The sequence below is a fragment of the Populus nigra genome, chromosome 19, assembly GCF_951802175.1.
Source record: "Populus nigra chromosome 19, ddPopNigr1.1, whole genome shotgun sequence".
NCBI lineage: Eukaryota > Viridiplantae > Streptophyta > Magnoliopsida > Malpighiales > Salicaceae > Populus > Populus nigra.
Window position 1 is genome coordinate 6,019,584 of NC_084870.1, and position 14,133 is coordinate 6,033,716.

Genomic DNA, 14,133 nt, shown 5'->3' on the forward strand with positions numbered 1-14,133 from the left:
TATTTATAAAAATAAAATTCATCTTGTTTAGGCCTTCTATGCCACTCCTCTGAAAGATGAAAAATTATCTAAAAGCCCAATTATTTCCGTCTCTCTGCCACACGTCACCTCAAAGTTACATTTTGAAACAGACGACAGAGCTTTCTAGAAAACATTGAAGCGCTTTTTACATGTACCATAGGAGAGCGATTGGATTTTTTTAAAATTTTTATTTTTTTTAAAAAAACTTTAAATAAATATTTTTTATTTTAATATAATGATATTAATATTAATAATAAAATATTATTAAAAACACACTTTAAAAAATTATTTGCATCACATTCTAAAAAAACCACCGTACGTACGTCGATACCTTCAAGAATTCATTCCTCAGTGGCGCATTTGCCTTACACTTAAAAAAACAATATCCGGCTCAAATTAACAGCTCGTTCACTCTATAGAGAAAACAGCTGATCATCGCAGCTTTATGCACTCGCTTTCACCAATACAATTATCTTGTTTTATAACCTTACATCACAGGTAGTGAGTTTAGTATAATTAAGCAACGAATAGGATTAAAAATCATGTCGACGGTGTAGGTACGTCCACGTCATCCAAAAGAGGCCAAAAACGCGTAAAGCGTGACGATCCGGAATCTCGATACGGTCACCTTTGGGTGAGGGCAGTTTCTATCGGGTTCTCAACACGTGGCAACCTAACATTCGATACGGTTAGATATTAAGAACCTCGTGGCCCCTACCCTCCACTCACAAATAAAATTTCATTTGCATCTGCATCTGCATCTGCATCTGCATTTGCATGTGCATTTGCATCTGCATCTGCATTTCATTTTCCTTAGAGGGAAACATAAAAAATAAATGAAAAAAAGTAGAAGTAAAAAAGTATAGGAGGAGCCATAGAAGAAGCAGAGGGTGGTTTCAAAGACTCAGACCTTTTGACCTTAACAAAAGCCCCATTAAAAGAGAGAAGCCAAAAGGTCTCTCTTTCCTTCTTTATTGAGGTTTTTGGCTTTGTGAAGTTTAATAAAAGGGGGAGAGGTTAATTAACTTGAAAAAAAAACAACCCAGAACAAAGCAGCTCAGGGTTTAGTTCAGTTCTTACTTTCAAGCTCTCATATTCTTACATTTGAAGCTAAGGTATGTATTTTATCATGTTTGTTATGATTTGATTATGGGTTTTGTTTGCCTTGGTGGGTTTTTGACAATACTAGGTTTGTTAGAAAATGTAGGTAAAGAGTGGGATTAGAGTTGTGGGGGTGTTTAGTTTGATATTTATTGAAATTATGCTAGAAACAATTTTTGAATTGTTTTCTATTATTAGAAACCAGGAAGGAGGGTGTGTTAGATGGTGCTGTTGTTTTTGTTTGGATTTTAACTAATTTCTCTCTGTTTTTTTTTTCCGCTTCTTGAAATTTATCTTTTATGATTGTTACTGTTTTTATTTGATGGCTCAAAAATTTCAGAAATGTTTTTTAATGGATGTTTTGTTTATAATTTGGTGGAATTTATTCCTTACCGAAATTTTCTGTCACTTGTTGTCTGTCTCCCTCTCCTTGTGTGTAATGAAAAACAACCTAAAAACCTGTGCTTGTAAATGTTTTTGAAGGCTTTATTTGTTTACAATTCTGTAGAAAAGAGAGACTTTGTGGAGGCTCTAAAGAGAGAGACTTTTCGATGTGCAGTGGTTCAAAGAGGAAACCAACACATACTGGTTTCAACATGGAGAATGAATTTCAAAAGCAAGATGGGGTTTGCTATGATTTCTCTCTTTTGCTCGAGTTGTCTGCCTCGAATGATTTGACCGGGTTTAAGAGAGCAATTGAAGTGGAGGGACATGATATTGATGAGCCAGGTTTGTGGTATGGAAGGAGAATTGGCTCGAAAAAGATGGGGTTTGAGGAGAGGACACCCCTCATGATTGCTGCCTTGTACGGAAGCAAAGATGTGTTGAATTATATCTTGGAAACAGGTCATGTAGATGTCAACAGAGGTTATGGTTCTGATGGGGCCACAGCGCTTCACTGTGCTGCTGCCGGTGGCTCTTCTTCTGCACATGAGGTTGCCAGGCTCTTGCTTGATGCCTCTGCTGATCCTAATTCCGTTGATGCCAATGGAAATCACCCTGGTGACTTGATTGCCCCTGTTGTTGAGTCTGGTTCTAATTCAACGAGAAAGACCCTGGAGATCATGTTAAAGGGTGGCAGTAGTGGTGAAGAATCATGTGTTTTGGCTTATCAAATTGTAAACGAGATGGATGGGCTGGAACAGCAAGAAATTTCAACGCCAAGGGTTTCAAAAGATGGGCACGAGAAGAAAGAGTATCCTATTGATCTGACACTTCCTGATATTAAGAATGGGATATATGGGACTGACGAGTTTAGAATGTATACATTTAAGGTCAAGCCTTGCTCAAGGGCTTACTCTCATGACTGGACAGAGTGCCCATTTGTGCACCCTGGAGAGAATGCTAGGCGTCGTGACCCCAGGAAATACCACTATAGCTGTGTTCCATGTCCTGAGTTTCGAAAGGGGTCTTGCAGGCAGGGTGATGCCTGTGAATATGCACATGGTATATTTGAGTGCTGGCTTCATCCTGCCCAGTATAGAACTCGTCTCTGTAAAGATGAGACAGGTTGCGCTAGGAGGGTGTGTTTCTTTGCTCACAAGCCTGAAGAGCTTCGCCCCCTGTATGCCTCTACAGGTTCGGCAGTGCCTTCTCCTAGATCCTACTCAGCAAATTGTTCAAATTTAGACATGAGTTCTATAAGCCCACTTTCCCTTGGTTCTCCATCTGTCTTGATACCATCCACATCAAGCCCGCCAACTCCCTCCGGGTCCTCTTCACCTATCGGTGGGTGGACAAACCATTCTAATGTGGTGCCCCCTGCATTGCAGCTTCCTGGCAGCAGGTTGAAATCTGCATTGTGTGCTCGAGATATGGATTTAGACATGGAATTGCTTGGGCTTGAAAGTCACCGTCGAAGGCAGCAGTTTATGGATGAGATTTCTGGTCTTTCATCTCCCTCCAGCTGGAACAATGGTCTGTCCACTGCCTCAGCTTTTGCTGCCTCTGGTGATCGAACTGGGGAGTTGAATAGGCTTGGAGGAGTGAGGCCAACTAACCTTGAAGATGTTTTTGGATCCCTTGATCCTTCAATTTTGCCTCAGATGCAGGGACTCTCACTGGATGCTGCAGTAGCTCAATTGCAGCCTCCAACAGGGATGCAGATGCGCCAGAACATCAACCAGCAGCTTCGGTCCAGCTATCCCACCAGCTTCTCATCATCTCCTGCGAGAAGATCACCATCTTTTGGAGTTGATCATTCTGGAGGGGCAGCAGCAGCAGTTTTGAGTGCAAGATCTGCTGCCTTTGCAAAGCGTAGCCAGAGCTTTGTGGAACGAAGTGCTGTGAATCGTCATACTGGGTTTTCTTCACCATCTTCAGCAAACGTAATGCCTTCTAACCTTTCTGACTGGGGCTCCCCTGATGGAAAATTAGATTGGGGTATCCAGGGAGAAGAGCTCAATAAGCTTCGGAAGTCCGCTTCTTTTGGTTTTCGAAGCAATGGCAGCAGTTTTGCTACAGCTGGTGCCTCAGTGCCAGCAACTGTTGATGAGCCGGATGTTTCATGGGTACAGTCCCTGGTGAAGGATACTCCTGCAAAATCTGGGCCATTGGGTTTTGAGGAGCAGCAGCAATGTCATCTTAACATTGGAGGTTCAGAGACACTCCCAGCTTGGGTGGAGCAGCTGTACATGGAGCAGAAGCCATTGGTGGCTTAGAAGCAATTATCAGCCCCAATTTGGCCCATAATTCATCATTTAACTACTTATTTATTTTGCCATTTTTTGAATTTTTATTAGTTTTGATCACATCTAGGAGTAAGAAACTTGAGAAAGGACAAAAGGAAAAAAATAGAAATTAAAACCGAGGAAGAGAACAAAGATATCCGGGCATGACTAAATGTTTCTGCTCATGGATTTCTTGTATTCGTAAGAAACAATAGATTCTTTTTCACTCGCATATAGAAGTGGGAAGCATCATCTTGTGCTGGTGGGGAGTAGAGGCGGTGGCCTCGGGATTTCGTTTTACCCGTGGCCTGATTTCATTTTAGCTCTCGGTGGGCTGTATACATCATATGTACTAAAAACTGTTACAGTAATTACTTAATAAAACATGTATCAGAATTCAATGGATCCTTTATCTTTCTGCTTGTTGGATCCGCCTGCATCTCATATGTTAATGAGCTCTTCTTATCCTTGATGTGCCATGAATCAACCTCACTGTTCAGTAGACGAGAAGCCTTATTCTCCCAAGTTGTATTGGAGGTCTCTATCTATGGCCCTATTGCAGGAGAAGAAACTAGATGCTGGTAGCCAACGACTCTACATCAAACTAGAGGTTGAAAAGAACGAAAACGGACGTTAAAATCCAGGACTGTATCCACGGATGATGCTAGCTCCCAGTAGTGATGCCATTTCTTTCTTCATTCTTTCATCTTTTGTCAATGTTGTCCCACCTATCACTCTTTTTTGAGTACTGCATTTCACTTTCGGCATGGAAAAGATGGGATTCATTGATTCCATAATTCTCAAGTTGGGGAGATTGTTGAGCACTGATGAAAAGGCAGTCTAGTTATCATTACTCGCTTTGTATCTTCAAAACACTTTTTAAAGTAGTGGTGCACTAGAAGAGAAAAAAAAGAAGAGAGGATGCTTTGGTGCTCCAAGCCTACCTCTTCATTTCATATCCTGCTCGCGCAAGAAGCCAAAATCCTACTGCTGCACACTGAAACCTACATCTCCCTCTAGTGACGCTGCCTAAATTGCTCGCCTCGTGAGAATAATTTACTTGCTCAACTTATTTTATTGGGATTTGATATATTTTAATTCGAGAGACAAAACATTCTTCCTTGTTTGCTGCTGGGGTAAAGCATGACTTCACCATGCATTGTTTCTCAAGAGAAAAAAAATAAAAATAAATTGCTTGGAATGGACCGAGTCAAGTGGATTTAGCATTGATTGCAATTAAGATATTGCTCGGCTATAAACTAATAAAACAGGTGAAGACAGAGAGATAAGCTTCGGGGGGTGACAACGTGCATGCAAAGTCTTAAAACACACATCATTAGCTTGTAATCCAAGTCATCGTTTTGGATTCTTTTGAGCAAGGAAAAAAGAAAAGCCAAATCTCGGAATCTTATAATTAGGCAGTAGAAAGCATCAAATTAAATCGGGTAGCAACTGGGCATGCTGTGCCTCTACAACAGTACAACCTACCTAGGACCGGTGGTATTCGCACTCTGTCCAAAATTTGATTTATCCCTCAATTATCATCAAATTGTTATTTGGATCAGGTTGTAGATTTTATTTTGTTTCGTTTGAAATGGTTAAAACATTCTGTATTAATTTAAAAAACAGAATAAAATAGAATAAATTTTATTTTATTTTAAATCTTGATCCGTTCCAAATTTTTCGGCTAAATTTTGCTCGGAACGTTCCGGTTTCATTCCACATGTTCTGTTCCGCTCTTGAAAAGTCATTAAATCAAATTGAACCTTGTTCAATTTCATTAATTAAATCACTCAATTATAAAAAGTTTTTTTTCATTACTATTTTCAATAACAATGATATTAATAATAATATTGAAAATTATTATTACTATTTTCATTAACAATGATATTAATTTTTTTAAATTAGATTTATCACTAATATATATATAATTTATATTCATGTTGTTTTTTTCATATGTATACTTTGTAGGAATTTGAGCAAAACAAGGGATGCTTTAGATTACATTAGCCTTGATAACATTGACCTAACTTTATATTTAAAATATTTGTGTTAAAACATTTTACTTTCATAATATTTTAATATTTTGTTTAAGTTGAATTACTTTAAGTTAAAGATCTATTTAATCTTGACTATTTAGAAATATTTTAAATTTTGAAATTATATTTGTTTGTATTGCATAATTTATAATTAATTTATCTTGAATTTGAATTATGTTTGTTGAATATATATATATATATATATATATATATATATATATATATATATAAACAGTACAACCCCGAAACGGCATGCCGAAATATTCCGAAACTAAAACATTCCATTTCAATTGAAAAAACAAAATACCTACCAAAACGGAATTAATAACCTTGATTTGGATTCTATAAAAAAAAAATCTTGACTGGACCCTACATTAAACTGTGCCCACTTTACTCCCATGGTCTAAAATTAATCTATAACAAAAAAAAAAAGAAAAAGGGATTGAAATCTTCAACCAAATCAATACATGAATATTTTAAGGTGAGATTTACAAAAATAAATAAATAAATAAATTAAATATGAATTTTCATTTATAGTTTATATTTGATAGGTGTTTCGTCCTATATTGCGGGTTAGGTTAAAATTAAATGAGAATGAAATAGCCTAATAAAAATAAAAGAAATATAAAGTTTAATTAACAACAAAGCAAAGCAAATGTTCAAGGATAAATTAAAAAAATTAATTTTTTTTAAAAAAACAAATTGACTTGACTCAGCATGCCAAACCTGCAAAATGATCGTGAGACGGAGATAACCCTACACAAAAGAAATTGAATAAAATAATAGAGGTCAACTCTTAAGCAAACTAAATGATGAAACTAAAAAAATCAATTTAAAAAACAAACATAAAAAAAAAACATGATTTAACCCAGGTTAACTTAACTTACCTGATACTCGAGATTTGAGATCGAGATAACCCCATAAAAAAAATAGAAAAAAATCATGAAGCTCGAGGCCTAGTAACCCAATGTCGAATGATAAATTTAAAAAAAAATTAAAAAAAAAGATCTAAAAAGACCAAAGTTAAATTGAGTTAATCCTCAAAACGCGTGACTCGGGTTATGAGACCGGGATCATTCTATAGAAGGCAAACATAAAAAAATCACGAAGTAAAATTCATAATCATGAAAAAAAATAGTAATCAAAACAAAGATCAAATTTGGTATAAAAACTAAATGAAATAAAAATAACAAGGGATTACATTGAAAAAAAAAAATAAATCAAGAAAAGAATAAAAAGCATGAAAATAACAATAAAAATAATAAGAATCAAATTCGATATAAAAATTAAATGAAATAAAATGTTTAAGGATGAAATTGAAAAACAAAATAAATCAAGAAAATAAAAAAACAATAAAAAATAAAGATTAAATTTAATATAAAAATAAAATACTCAAGGATAAAATAAAAAAAATCTTTAAAAATCATAAAATATATAAATAGCAATAAAAATAATTATGAGCAAAATTAATACAAATACAATCTAGAGGACACACTTACTTTTTACAAGGATTATGATGAAATTCAATGCAAGCAGAAACAAAAAAGAAAGGAAAAGAAAACAAATTTACTGAGCCCAATCTCTTCACACACGCATTGATCATTGTGAAGAGAACGACGTGACACTTCAAACATTATTGTTCATAGTGGTGTTTGATTGAAGGGAGGTGTGGAACACGCCAATCATTTTTATTTTTTTTAATTATATTTATAATCGTTAATAGACTAAATTACCTTTATTCAAATTAATTATAACTAAAAAAAACTTGATGAAAAGTTGCCCTTAAATGTTAGTTTTAATTTTTTCGCTTTAAATAATAATATAGTTATTTCACTGTGCAACCTAATGATAAAAGATCGAAAAGCCCTTGAACTTAATTTTATGTTTTATTTTTTATTTTTTAAGAATATTTAAATTATTTTACTATACATCTAAAATATAAAAAAACTAATTTGTTCATGTTTAATTTTATAATGGCATATAGATCCTATGAAAAGAAAAATTGTTTTGCTTCCATTAACTAGTTAAATGACGCTGTTTGATAATTGACAAAACACTCATTTCATTGCTATAATTTACAATAACATATGTCTTGATGATGCACAGTTAAATATTGAGCTCTATTAGTATTTTTTTTTTAATTAAACACTAGTATTATATTTTAAAATTATTTTAATTATAATAATTGAAGAAATGACTTAATAGATGGAAATATATATATATATATATATATAAAGATCATGATCTGTACCATCCAAGTAATTGATGATTAAAGCCCATGTACCTACTTAAGTGTTAATTGAGTCAATGTAAGCTTTTTACTAGTGATTTTGTTGACCGAGTTAAGTAGATTTTACATAAGCAACTATATATGAACTTTGACCTCGTTGACCCTGTTTGTTATTTTTTTTCTTTTTAATTTTTATTACAGAAAGCATTTATTGAAATTACCAAAAAAAAACTGAGATTTTGTCGGGAGTATTTAACAAATTAATTTAGTATCGAGATCCAATTAACACTTGCTTGGAATACGAGGACAATATTTATCATTAACCCATAAAAGTTCTCTCTTTCGAAGGACTAACATCGTTCTAAAGTTCTTTAAAAAATGAAGAACAAATATTAATAATTTGTTTTCGAAAAAAATCAATTATTTTTTGAAACTATAATTTCATACCAATTAAAACTAAAAAATGAGTATTTTATAATGTTTAAACTGAAATTTGTGACAAAAACAACATGCTATGGTTTAAATGTTTTTCCTAAAGAGTATCAAACGTGAGGGGTAATTGAGTAACGTTTGATACTTGAGGGATCTAAATAAGAAAATGCTTAGTCCGGTGACCTAATATTCAAAATTGGATGATAGTTGGGGACAATTTGTCCGTTGTCCTTAATTTGCAGGAACATGATGCTTTATGCTTCGGCTGGCTGCCTACACATGAGCTCAAAGGGCATTTTGATATTTTAGTTTAGACTGTTTTTTAATGTAATTTTTATTTAAAAATATATTAAAATAATACTTTTTATTTTTTAATCTTATTTTTAACACAAAAAAATAATTAAAAACACTAAAAAAGTTTGATTTTAAACGTAAAAAAATTCAAATTTTAAAACATAAAAAATTGTGTTCAAACAAAGACCAAAGTGTTTAACAAGACAGCAGACAAAAAGAAAAAAAGACAACTCTTTTCCTGTAACAAATTATTTACTAGTATCAAAGTAGTCCAACATCTTTGGGGAGTTTGAATTTAAATTCTGCTGCTGAGAGACTCGAAAGGTAGAGATTAGATTCTGAGTTTCTTGTGATAATATAATTTACAAAAAGTATAATCTTACTAGTTGATTTTTTTTTCATGGCAAGAGTCAAGCAAGTTGATCTACAAGCTCCTGTAACAACTGATCCAAGATTTGCAACCCAAAATCTGCACTGATTTCTTCAAAATCTTCTTCGAATTTACACATATTTTTGTATGCATTCAAATTTGTCTCGACCACTTGAGTTTCTGTCAGCTTGCAAACTTCATCCCACATGTTTAAGTAGTCATGATTATGGCAAACTTTCTTCCTTGACCCTGGACAAGGTTCTTCAGTTTTATTGGAATTTCGGTTGTCGAAGATCAAGTTACCATCACTACGTTGTGACAAGTGTTTGTGATTTTGATTCTCAAGTTGGGGGGATAATTTCCTCCTCGAATTAGACTCCCCTGACTTTGTATCTTCCTCTGTTACTTAAACAAAAAGAAGCAACATTTTTAGAACACAATACACACAACTCTTGATATGAAAAGAAGAAAGGAAAATGAAACCAACTACTAATAGTGCCTAAAGGTGTTAAAATTTGAGCTGAACTGAGGAGAATGACACCTGATTTAGTAACGTCTGGATCAACGATGAATTGATCAAAATCAAGAACAGAAACAGGGCTGGAATCCTGTGAGCTGAACTCTGCTTCCTCATTTTTGAATGCACGTCCTTTTGTTTTCTTGTTTCTCCTCCTTAATTCTGCTCCAATGCCAGAGACTTCCTTATGATACAACCATTTATTTTCTAAGGAAACTATTTCACTGCCCTTTAGACTCATGTGAGCGGGTGAATCCTCAATTTTGCCACCATTGCCAACTTCTTGAGCAGGCTTATGATCTTCTAATAGTCTGTTACTCAACTCTGACTCCTTTAAAACTTTCAAAACCATCTTGTTGATTTTCTCTTCACTTTCTCTCTTCTCTGATTCCACTGCTTTCTCTCTTCTGTTTTCCTTCCTTTTAAATTTTTCTCTTCTTTTCTCCTTCAATTCTCCAGAACCCACATCACATTTCCTCTCTTTAGATCTAACTTTCTTGCTTTCACTTCCAATATTCTCAAAGCTAAGAACAAAGTATTCCTTATTTTCTACCTCAAGAAAAGTTGGCATCTCCCGAAACGACAATGTACTCTTAACCCTTCTATGCTGCCCTTGCATTTGATCGCTTTCACCTCTAAACTCCACAGAATTCATCGACCGACTTCTTGATATCGAGTTAGCACTGACTCTCATATCAACTGAACTAGTTTCTGGGAAAGACTCCAATCCCATTAGCCTTGCCACAACACCAGGAGTAGCAGCAGTGGTCTCAAGTTTCTCATTTGACTTGATGAGTTCTTGGTGTCTACCATCACAAAGTATTGAACTTGTTTCAGTGATTTGGTCAGATGGGTGTGTAGGGAGGCTGCGAGAGCATAGAATTCGACGTAGAAGACCTGTAAGGCAACTAGCAGTGGCACTTTTTGAAGTGCACATATTTGGATCAAAAGAAGAAGTGGAGGAAGATGAGATAGAAGGAGACGGTAACAGTTTCATCTTCCCCCCAAAAAAGGTAGTACTTAAAATTTTGAAGTAGTGTTTAAGAGTGAGAATTGGTTATGGGGTTTGTGGGATTTCAACTTTTCCAAAAGGAAAACTGGAGTTTAACAAAGAAAAAGGGAGGAGATGAAAAGAAAAGGAGAGGTTTGAATATATTTCTTTTTTAGATAGAGAAAAGAAAGAAACATGGAAACGAAGAGAAGGAAAGCAGGGACAGGGACAGGGACAGGGACAGGGACAGGAGGCGGGCTTTAGATTTGAACGTGAACAATTTGGGGTCTTTTGTAATTCTAAAACGGTTAAATAAAATTTGAAAAAATAACATAAATTAAAAAGATATTTAAAAAACAACCAAATTTAAACACTATCACAGTGGTAATAGCAATTAAAAACTACCGCTATTGTATATAACCTATCGATATTGAGAATAACAATTATTTTAAAAGTTATTTTTTATTTAAATTAATTAATAATTATAAAAATCAATCTAATTTCCTTTTTTATGAAGATTCAAAAGTGATAAATAAAATTCAAGATCTAATGACTAAAAAATAATAGGTCATTATGAACATATTGTTTGAACTTTATTTTTAATATATTTAATATAATTAAAAAAATCTTGATGAGATAATTATAAATATATTTTAAAAGACCATCAAATATATTCGTAATTTATTAAAAGGTTTTTTCATTTTAATTACTACCTTGTTTAGTGATTATACAATGTTTAATTAAAATCATCCTGTTAATATTTTTTTAATAATATTAAAAATGTCAAAAATATATCCATGGTATGTCCCTATTACCAATTTTTTCTTTGATTTCTTTTTTTTATCGTGTTATTTTATTTTTTTAGTCATTAAATCTTAAATTTTATATTTGAAGCATTAAATTTTCATGGAATTTTGAATTATTCTTTCCAAAAAAAAAATGTCATTTTTCAAAAAAATATGCAATAGTTGATGGATGGAGAATTGATTCAGAAACAGTCAGAAATTATGTTTCCACGCGCATTGACAAGTCAATTTGCTCATTTTGTTGGCTTTCGCTGCTGTTGCAGGTACTTGGTCTGAATCAGTACAGGGTAATAATACATACTACTACCACTTCGCATCTGATTGGTAATAATAACCAACTGACAGGTTTCAGTACGTGTTTTGTAAAACTACATATGTGTTTTTACAAAAAAAAAAAAAATGTTTTTAATATAAAATAAACTATATTTCTTGCCGTGCTATATACCTCATGTCAGCCTAATTTTATTTTAACAAAAAAATTAAAAGTCATGGGAGACTTTATAACATTGGAATTAAATCCTGTCAGGAAGGTAAACCTTAAATCTTTCTATCAACTCTCTCTGGTCTGGCTTCGAAGTGTTTGATCGCTTCTTTTTTTTCTTCCTGTAGCTGATAACATATGTTAGTATTTTAATGCATATAAATTAGATAGTTAAAACAACCACAACAAAAACTAGTGTTTTTGGTATTGCGATAATTTTTATAGTTGTAATTTGAAAAAAATTATTTTATAAAAATTACTTTTAGTTGAGATTAATTTGGTATTTATATATGTTTAGTTAAAACTATATTTAAATTTAAGGTTGAACAAAAAATAATTTATTGTATTTAGTTAAAAAATTATTTTTTAAATCGAGGTTATAAAATAATATATATATATATATATATTGATGGTTTTTAATTTAAATATTGTAGATTTAACTATTGCTATTGCATCATGAAATAAATAATACTTTATATAAAATATTTTTTATTGTTCAATTAAACTATCTACAATTCCATCGAGTATGATATACATCCAACAAGAACTACAGTTTTCTTGATTTTTTAAGCGCGCAACAACATCAGGTAAAACATAATTAATAATAAAATTAGGATTGCGATCAAATTCTACAAATGTTACGTCATCAATAAAACATAATTAAAAATAAAAAAATATTTTTTTTACTGAGTCAGACCCGGTTCAATATATTATATTTTAGATCAAACCTAGTCTGGCCAAAATAGTTAAAACATTCACTACTATTCACGTGAACAATGAAGCTCTCCACGTTAAAAGCAACATTATGCTGCTTTTAATGAAACGTAGAGATTGCTAGGATCCATGCATAATGAATTAAGTTTTCGGCCGTTACTAAACATATGCATATGAATTTTTATAGAGTTATATTTTTATCTAGTCACGAAGTAGATATAAGACTATAAACACATGCATATGAATTTTTTTAATTATCAAAATACACGACATTCTTAGAAATCTAGAGACACAGTAAAAATATTCAAAATAAAGATCAATCAAGAAAAAGAGGTATGGCTGTCATTCAAATTTAGCTTTTATTCAAACTATACTTTAATCCATAACAAAATTTAATGTATTGATACAAAGTGTTGTCAGATATAGATTTGAAATTAATATAAAATTCTAAAACACTCTTCCTGGTGAAATATTTTTTTTCATTTCTTTGAAAAATAATAACTGATAAAATTCTATAACTGTTAATCATTTCATGAGGAGGAAAATATAATTGATATGACATTTGAAAAATTATTTAGTTAGTTAATACACTAGCTTGCATTTTTTGTTATGGGTTAGATTCAGTTTTTTTTGAAATAAAAAAAATATCCTATTTGTAAAAAAATAATCAGTATTGTTATTATAATGATTCAAACTTGAAAGCTCATGAATTGACTATTTACTTAGTATGAGTTTTAAATTAAATTGTATGGGAATTGCTCCAACAGAATCCTATCGAGCATGTTCAAAGAAAAAAATCAACGAAAAAAAAAAGATAGATCAGGTTAACTCTGATCAACTCGTCAAATACATGACTTGAATTATAAACTTTATTAAATTGAATTATTTTTCTTTATTATATAATAAAAAAATTACAAAACATGATCTATCATCAATTCAATACTAAATGATAAAATTATATTAAAAAATTTCATATTAAATGATAGAATTAAAATGAAAAACCAAAAGATCTAAAAAGAGATAAAATTATTTAAAAAATAAAATTAAATAAAAATTTCATATTTAAAAGATAAAATTAAAATAATAATAAAAATATAAATATAAAAAAAACTTAAATGTCTGTTTTAATGAAGCCCAAACATATGGGCTTGGATACATCACCTGCCTATTTTTTTAATTTAAAAAAAAAAACATATACAGACAATGAGTTGTTTGTTAGGATGAAAAGATTCTATAGCTGCTAGCAAAAATCAAACCCCTCATCTAACTCAGCCTAAACACACGTGGTAATGTTATTTTTATGTTTTACAGATATTTTTTTAAAAAATTAATTTTTTAATTTTTATTTTTAGATTATTTTGACATGTTAATTTTAAAATAAAAAAATATATTTTTAATATATTTTTAAATAAAATATATTTTAAAAATAATAACATTTCCAAAATGAACCTATTACCACGGATATAAA

The 14,133-nt window shown here is 31.9% G+C and overlaps 2 protein-coding genes across 4 annotated transcripts; one reads left to right on the top strand and one right to left on the bottom strand.

Moving 5' to 3' along the window:
• The first annotated feature begins 853 nt into the window (after nucleotides 1–853).
• On the top strand, nucleotides 854–4,196 carry LOC133679954 (zinc finger CCCH domain-containing protein 66). Of its 2 annotated transcripts, none has more exons than XM_062102697.1 (2): nucleotides 854–1,136; nucleotides 1,682–4,196. In XM_062102697.1, the coding sequence occupies exon 2, from the start codon at nucleotides 1,719–1,721 to the stop codon at nucleotides 3,780–3,782; it is 2,064 nt and encodes a 687-aa protein (XP_061958681.1). In that variant the 5' UTR covers nucleotides 854–1,136; nucleotides 1,682–1,718; the 3' UTR covers nucleotides 3,783–4,196. The 2 variants fall into 2 exon arrangements, with proteins under 2 accessions (XP_061958681.1, XP_061958680.1); XM_062102696.1 differs by having other exon boundaries at nucleotides 855–1,136; nucleotides 1,631–4,196.
• Nucleotides 4,197–9,019: 4,823 nt separating this feature from the next.
• On the bottom strand, nucleotides 9,020–10,885 carry LOC133679832 (uncharacterized). Of its 2 annotated transcripts, none has more exons than XM_062102538.1 (2): nucleotides 9,698–10,885; nucleotides 9,020–9,561 (listed from the first exon to the last, which is right to left on the bottom strand). In XM_062102538.1, exons 1-2 carry the CDS (start codon nucleotides 10,668–10,670, stop codon nucleotides 9,197–9,199), a joined length of 1,338 nt encoding a protein of 445 aa, XP_061958522.1. In that variant the 5' UTR covers nucleotides 10,671–10,885; the 3' UTR covers nucleotides 9,020–9,196. The 2 variants fall into 2 exon arrangements, with proteins under 2 accessions (XP_061958522.1, XP_061958523.1); XM_062102539.1 differs by having other exon boundaries at nucleotides 9,020–9,555; nucleotides 9,698–10,883.
• Between the last annotated feature and the right edge of the window lie 3,248 nt (nucleotides 10,886–14,133).

Excerpts from the sequence above, each read along its gene's own strand:
- LOC133679832 (XM_062102538.1), bottom strand. The coding sequence starts at position 10,670 with ATGAAACTGTTACCGTCTCCTTCTATCTCATCTTCCTCCACTTCTTCT. Across the intron at positions 9,562-9,697 it reads TCCAGACGTTACTAAATCAG|TAACAGAGGAAGATACAAAG; the intron begins GTGTCATTCTCC and ends TTTTTGTTTAAG.
- LOC133679954 (XM_062102696.1), top strand. The coding sequence starts at position 1,674 with ATGTGCAGTGGTTCAAAGAGGAAACCAACACATACTGGTTTCAACATG.